Below are 7,662 nucleotides of genomic sequence, written 5' to 3' on the forward strand. Positions count from 1 at the left end.
GGTGTGGCCCGGAGCCAGCCGCCGCTGCGCCGAGCCTGGGTTCCACGAGCGCGCAACCTTAGCCAGAGTCGCGCGAGGGACAGTGGTCCGGCCAACGCGGCGCACCCGGGAGGGCTGGCGGCGACTGTCAGGAACGCGGGGGAGGGCTCCGCGGACGGGGTGGGCGGGTCGGACTCTGCCAACGGCCGGGCGCCAGGCCCGGGTGTCCAGGCAACAGGTAAACACTGCGCGGCCCCGCCCCCGCTGCGCGCGCCTCCCGACGTTTGTGCGCGCGGCTCTCCCGCGCCCGCGAGGCGCACTCGCCGCAGACGAGCATCCCGGAACATCCGTGCGGCGGGTGCGCAGTCCGGCGTGGCGGCCGCTCGGTGGCTGACGGCCTCCTTGGCCCGCCGGGCTCCCCTGAGCGCCTCGGCCTCCTTGCGCCGCGCCGCGGGAGCCGGTCCCAGACAAACGCGGCGAGGTCCCGGGACCGGCAGCGGTTCGCTGGCGAGTGCCGAGGCGGCAGCCCGGTGAGCGGCAGGAATGGGCGCGGGGGCGCCGCCCCGAGGCGATGCGGAGAACTCGGGTCTCTGTCTTTCTTTCAGGATTGGGAACCCTTGCCACACTCACCTGCTCAACTGAGAACGCATTACCATGGTAATACACGCTACTTACGTCTAAGAGGTTCCGAGGCACTTTTTAAATTGGTTTAGTACCGTTTGTCTCGTAGAGGCACGCTTTACTAAGCTTTGTTGCCGGCGCCAAGAGATTGGCGCCTTCATCTCCAAGGGTCGTGGGGTGGCATTGTCCAGCCCAGTGATCTGAGTGCTCTGGGTAAAGATGAAGGGGGAGAGGGGTTTTCTTGGTGGTCTGCGCCTGCCAAAGGGGACTGTAACCACAGAATCAGGCCCTCTTTCTGTGAGTTGGTTGGTTGAAGTCCTTTGGTTCTGTGGAGCAACTTTCACACCCAGAAAATGCCCAGGGCTCCAGTACATACCAAGAGCGACTAGTCAGGCACCTGGCTTCTGCTGCCCCGTCTAGGGTCCCAAGTGGGATTCTTTCTGTGGATGTTGTTATTGTTCAGTCCCTTAGCCGTGTCTAATCTTGCGACCCCCATGGATTGCAGCACACCAGACTTCCGTCTCCTTGGCTATCTCCTGGAGTTAGCTCAAACTCATGTCCATTGAGTCCATGATGCCATCCAACCGTCTCATCCTCTGTCGCCCCCTTCTCCCCGTTCTTCTCCTGCCCTCAGTCTTTCTCAGCATCAAGGTATTTTCCGGTTTGTGGGCTCTTCACATCAGATGGCCAGAGTATTGGAGCTTCACTTCAGCATCAATACCTTCCAGTGAATATTGAGGGTTGATTTCTTTTAGGATTTACTGGCTTGATCTTCTTGCTGTCCAAGGGACTCTCAAAAGTCTTCTCCAGCACCACAGTTCAAAAACGTAAATTCTTCAGCCCTCAGCCTTCTTTAACCCTACATGAATACTGGAAAAATCAGCTTTGACTATACAGACCTTTGTTGACCAAGTTAAAAAGTGACTGCTTTTTAATATGCTGTCTAGGTTTATCATAGCTTTTCTTCCTAGGAGCAGGAGTCTTTTAATTTCGTGGCTGTAGTCACCATCCACAGTGATTTTGGAGGAAATAAAGTCTGTCACTGTTTCCACTTTTCTCCCATCTATTTGCTATGAAGTGATGGGACCGGATGCCATGATCTTAGTCTTTTGAATGTTGAATTTTAAGCCAGATTTTTCACTCTTCTCTTTCATCCTCATTAAGAGGCTCTTTAGTTCCTCTTCACTTTCTGCCATTACGGTGGTAATATCTGCATATCTGAGGTTGTTGATATTTCTCCTGGCAGTCTTGATTCCAGCTTGTGCTTCATCCAGCCTGGCATTTCACATGATGTTCTCTGCATATACGGTAAGCCGGGTGACAATATACAGCCTTGATGTACTCCTTTCCCTATTTGGAACCAGTCTTTTGTTCCATGTAAGGTTCTAATTATTGCTTCTTGACCTGCATACAGATTTTTCAGGAGGCAGGTAAGGTGATCTGGTATTCCCGTCTCTTTAAGAACTTTCCACAGTTTCTTGTGATCCACACAGTCAAAGGCTTTAGCATAGTCAATGAAGCAGATGTTTTTCTGGAATTCCCCTGGTTTTTCTATGATCCAGCAGATGTTAGCTATCTGATCTCTGGTACCTCTGCCTTTTCTAAATCCAGCTTGTACATCTAGAAGTTCTTGATTTATTTACTGTTGAAGCCTAGCTTGAAAGATTTTGAGCGTTACCTTGCTGGCATATAAAATGAGTGCAATTGTACGGTAATTTGAACATTTTTTGGCATTGCCCTTCTTTAAGATTGGAATGAAAATTGACCTTTTCCAGTCCTGTGGCCATTGATGAGTCTTCCAAATTTGTTGGCATATTGAGTGCAGCACTTGAACAGCATCCTCTTTTAGGATTTGAAAAAACTCAGCTGGAATCCCATCACCTCCACTAGCTTTATTCATACTCATGCTCCCAAAGGCCCACTTGACTTCGCACTCCAGGATGTCTGGCTCTAGGTGAGTGACCACACCATTACGTATATCCAGGTCATTAAGACTTTTTTGTATCACTCTTCTGGATTCTTGCCACCTCTTCTTAATCTCTTCTGCTTCTGTTAGGTCCTTGCCATTTCCGTCCTTTATTGTGCCATCCTTGCATGAAATGCTCCCTTGGTATCTTCAGTTTGCTTGAAGAGCTCTCTAGTCTTTCCCATTCTGTTGTTTTCCTCTGTGCCTTTGCATTGTTCATTTAAGACAACTTCTTATCTCTCCTTGCTGTTCTCTGGAATTCTACGTTCAGTTGGCTGTACTGGTCCCTTTCTCCTTTGCCTTTCCTTCTCTTCTTTTCTCAGCTGTTTGCCTTGCATCTGAGTTGCATTTTATTCACTCAGCATATTTTATTCATCCCTGCAATGTTCCAGACATTGTTCTAGGTCCTGGGGAATTAAGTGAACTCATAGATAAAACGTCTGGGTAGGGAAACATACAATAAATACATAAACAAAAAGTATTATTAAATAGTAAAGAGTGCTTGGGGCAAGGAGATAGGAGGTGACAGTGCTGGGAGGGTTAATGGGAGGCCATCTGTACTTCCTCCCTCTTTGCCTGGGACAGTCCCAGTTAATGCTTGTTGAAGTGTATTGGTTTGGGCATTGAATTATATGGTCACCTTAGTAGTAGAAAAAACACAGGAATGGTGTCTGGGAGGTTTTTCTCAAGAGGTAATATTTGAGCAGAGGCTAGCACAAATATAAGAAACAAATTAGGCCCGCTGTGGAGATCTGCAGGAAGAGGAGGGAGCAGAGAGGAGCTTGGCGCATTTGGGTACTAGAAGGAAGACAAGTGTGGCTTGAAGCTGAAATGGTCTTCATTAAGGATTTGGGAGAGTTTTAAGTCGAGAGCTCTGTGTTCTGAGACCAGAAATAGCCAAGAGCCATGGGGTTGTAGTCAACCAACCCAACCAGCTCAGAACTGAAAAATTTCATTCCTTTATAGTAATTTTCTAACAGACTTATTGAGCTAGAGTTGATACACAATAGATTGTACATATATAAAATATACAGTTTGATAAGTTTGGCATAGGTGTACAGACATTAAGCCATCACCACATTCAAGACATATGATTTGCAAATATTTCCTCCCAATCTGTGGCTTTGCTTTTCATTCTCCTTTCAGAATCTTTTGAAGAGCTTAAGTTTTCATTTTGATGGTGAATTTACCCATTTGTTCTTTTACAGACATCAAATTGGATATCATATCTAGGAAATTTTTGCCTAATCCGAGGTCACAAAGGCTTTTCTCTGTATTTTCTTCTGTAAGTTTTATAACTTTGAGCCATGTAGGTCTGTGAACCATTCTGAGTTAATTTTTGCATATGGAACATATATGGATTGAAGTTCATTGTTTTGCACATGGATATCCATTGTTCCAGCACCATTTATAGAAATGATTATCCTATCCTTGTTCCACTGAACTGCTTTGGCACTTCTGTTGAAAATCAGTTGAATCAGTTATTTGAATCAGTTATCCAAATATACATGTGGGTCTAGTTTGCGCTTTATTAATCTGTTTGTCTATCTTAACACCAATACCATCTGACTACTATAGCTTTATAATTCTAGAAATAAGGTAGTATTAGTCCTTGAACTTTGTTCTTCTTTTTCAAAGCCCTTAGCATTTCCCTATGAACTTCAGAATCTTCCACAAAGAGATGAGAACTTTGAATAAAAATGTCAAACCTCTGTCTTATATCCTTTGCATTTCCATATGAATTTTAGAATGTTTGCCAATTTCTACAAAAAAATGAGAACCTTGAATAAAAATGTCAAACTCTTGTATGAATCTTAGTTCTCAAACCATTTTAGAGATTAAAACACACACTTTTTTTTTTTTTTTTGGCAGTTATTCCAGGTAAGTCAAGTGTGTTTGACATGCAAAAGAGTATAAAATCAGAAAGGAAGCCAAGACTCAGAATCCTTAAGAGCTTATGGCAGTGCACATCCAACACCTACAAGGATGCTTTATCAGAGATGCAGTTATCATATGGGGCACCATATTGTTTCTCTTCATTTGGATTTCCTCACAGAAGCCAGGCCACTGTGTTGTAACATAATGTCTCGTCTTCATTCCTGCGTTTCGTATCTAGGAACATCCTCCATTTCACTTAACAAAAATGTACTTTAGTATTTTTAACACATTGACTGTTTCTCTTTGTTTAACTGAGGACATTTTTAAAGTGAGGTGCTATGAAGAGGACGTCTATTTTATACAAACATTTAGCCCTTGCAGGCATCCTTGATAACTTACACACTCCTCCTTTCCCTTGCCTAGAAGAGACACCTTTTTTGTAGTATACTCCCATCTGTTATTTTCTGTATGGGTGGGTCATAGGAATAGAGAATTCCTTGCAGCCTCATGTGGCTGTAGCAAAACTTCGGGAATCATTTGTTCCCAGGTTAGGATGGTATCCATTCCTTTGGATACCCCACAGGGCCTTAACCAGGCAGCGTGATTGTGGCCTAAGAGCACTGCTCCCAAGCCTGGTGAACGCCAGTTTGCACTGTGACCTTGCCGAGCCTCTGCTTTTCCATTTTTAAGATGCGAATATACCTCCCTCCCTTGAAACTCATGAGGATTAGAGATGATAAAAGTGATGGCAACGTCCTTTATTAAGTGCTTAGTGTCAGACACGTGCTATGTGCCTGAGATTCATGTCTCCCTTAATCCTCATGACTGCTCAAGAGGTTGAAAGTATCACATAACATGCCAAAATATGTATTTGATCCTAATTAGCCAATACATTTTAATTTAATCATTATTAGCAAAGTTCTGAAACATGCACAAAAAGAGAGTAGTAAAATGAATCACTATATAGTCGTTATCTCAGATTCAGAAATTGTGAGCATTTTGCCACCTTGGCTTCATCTATGTTTTATTGGTCGGGCTAGGGTGGGCAAGGTGCAGTATTTTAAAGAAAATCTCAGGCTTCCTTTTATTTCATGCCTACAGATTTTAGTATGCATGTCTGAAACGTGTGAACATTTTCTTCTATGACCCAAAGCCACTCTCAGATCTAACTGAATAATGACTTGATATTGTCAAATTTTCTCAATTGCTTTTTTGTTTTAAATGCCTTTTTATGGCTTGTTCTAATCAAATTGCAAACAAGGCCCACATACTAATTGCTATAGGTTGGGGCTTTTATTTTAGTTTAGTTTTTTGTGTTTTTGGAGGTTTTTTTTGTTTTGTTTTGGAAAGAAAGTAAAGAGAACGCCGCTTCTCTTCTTAGGAGGGCATCTTTGGGCAGGCGCATGAGAGCTGGGGAAGCCTGGAACACAGAATTCTTTGTGCCAGCCTTCCCCTCCCCCTACACGCACTCCCCTCTGGCCCTTCGCATTCTCTCCCCCGCCCTGGTTTATCTCCCTGTACTTCACCCTCTCGTGGAATGACACAGCCCGCAATGTATAGGTCTTGTGCCTCAGTTTCTCCGCCTTGCTCTCCCAGTCTCTGGGAGACGGTGCTTGATAGGCAGTCGCTGCATCGGACTGCATATGACTTCTCTTACCGCTTTATATAAACGTTTTTTGTTGTCACAGGTTTTTTTCCCTGTACGAACTTTTTTTCCCCTTAAGTTCTGTGGGAAATGTTGAAAATTATATATTTTCAACGTATTTCCAAGGTTATAAGAACTAACTTTTGCCTCGTTGTGTATACTTGTCTTTGAAAGCCAGCTAAAGGGAAGAAGAAAAGCCGGGGCAAGCCGCGTGGGAAGAAGCAGAAGAAGCCGGAAGTGGACATCCTCAGCCCCGCCGCCATGCTGAACCTCTACTACGTCGCGCACAACGTGGCTGACTGCCTGCAGCTGCGCGGCTTCCGCTGGCCAGGCGCTGCCAAGGCAAAGAAGGGGAAAGGCAAGACTTAAGCGAGGGCATTTCCCAGCCCCCTCTCCTGCAAAGAACAGAACCCGGGGAAGAGAAAGCAGGATTATGCCACCGTTGCAAGCAAAATAGACTTTACTGACGACAATCTGAGATGCAGACTGAGTGTGCTTTTCTGTGGTAATGATAAACGCATCTTACTTCCTCAGCTAAACCCAGATATGAGTGAGTGAGCCAGTTTGGTTTTTCAGAAGTTAAGGGGTTGGGGGTGGGGGGGGGGAGAAAGTGTGCGGTAATTCCCACGCAATGTGGTGGAATTGATAAAACTTTTAAAAGTTAGTATAAATCTGGGTTAGAATTGAACCTCGCTGTCCAAGGTCAGTTCTAGCTTTCACGAGTTTTCTTTTGCCCAGAGGGGTTTTGTTTTTTAAAGTAGACATGAAAAAAGCATTGCATTTGCTCATGGGTCCCTCTGTTGACCACAGTTTCCTTTCCTCATCTTTTTCTAGAAAAGTAATAAATATTTTGTTACTAGCATTTTCTCCTCAGCAGCCTCTTGTCTGACTTGAATTAGCCACAGACACCGATGGAGACCAGGGTGGTCAGCCCTGCTCTGACCTTGCTAGGGCTCGAGGACAATAACTCAAAGGAAGGACAGGGTCAGTGGTCCAGGTGCAGGGTGCTCATGCTTAGTCCCTAAGTCATTTCCGACTCTTTGACCCCATGGACTGTAGCCTACCAGCTCCTCTCTCCATGGGATTTACAGGGAGAAGGAGGTAAATCGTCCCTCGTCCCTCTCCTTTCTCTTTTTGGCTGACCCTGACTCTTGGGGTCACTACTGGAAATGAGCCTTTTGCCTCCTCCTGATATTCTGGGATCTCCCCAGCCTGTGTGGATACACTTAGAGAAAACCGCAATTGGTTGTGCTTGGCCCCCAAAGACCTAAAAGCCCCAAATATGTAACATGAAAGGAAAGGCACCTTTAAGTGTAAGCACCATCTTTGAATCTCATAACTATCAGAGATTTTGTAAATATCAGAGAAAAAAGGCAAGTATGTGAATCTTTGTACAGAGAAGGGGGATTTTGCTCGGAAGCTGTGAGCTGGGGGTGACACTTGTCTGGCTGTGTTGTCTGTGTGGACTTCGTGTGAGCCCTTGGCTGGCTGTCAGGGGACCCTGACTCAGGTCAGGTGAAAGATGGTGCTCCTCTTAACCTGAAAGGACCCTGTCTGTTCCTGAGAAATAGGG

General features: G+C 45.2%; 1 protein-coding gene across 1 annotated transcript; it reads left to right on the forward strand.

The window, feature by feature from the left end:
• Window positions 1-545: 545 nt before the first annotated feature.
• Window positions 546-6,951, forward strand: SMKR1 (small lysine rich protein 1). The gene is made up of 2 exons (XM_069586949.1): window positions 546-636; window positions 6,264-6,951. The coding sequence occupies exons 1-2, from the start codon at window positions 634-636 to the stop codon at window positions 6,456-6,458; spliced, it is 198 nt and encodes a 65-aa protein (XP_069443050.1). The 5' UTR covers window positions 546-633; the 3' UTR covers window positions 6,459-6,951.
• The last annotated feature ends 711 nt before the right edge of the window (window positions 6,952-7,662 follow it).

This window comes from Ovis canadensis, chromosome 4 (assembly GCF_042477335.2).
Source record: "Ovis canadensis isolate MfBH-ARS-UI-01 breed Bighorn chromosome 4, ARS-UI_OviCan_v2, whole genome shotgun sequence".
Lineage (NCBI taxonomy): Eukaryota > Metazoa > Chordata > Mammalia > Artiodactyla > Bovidae > Ovis > Ovis canadensis.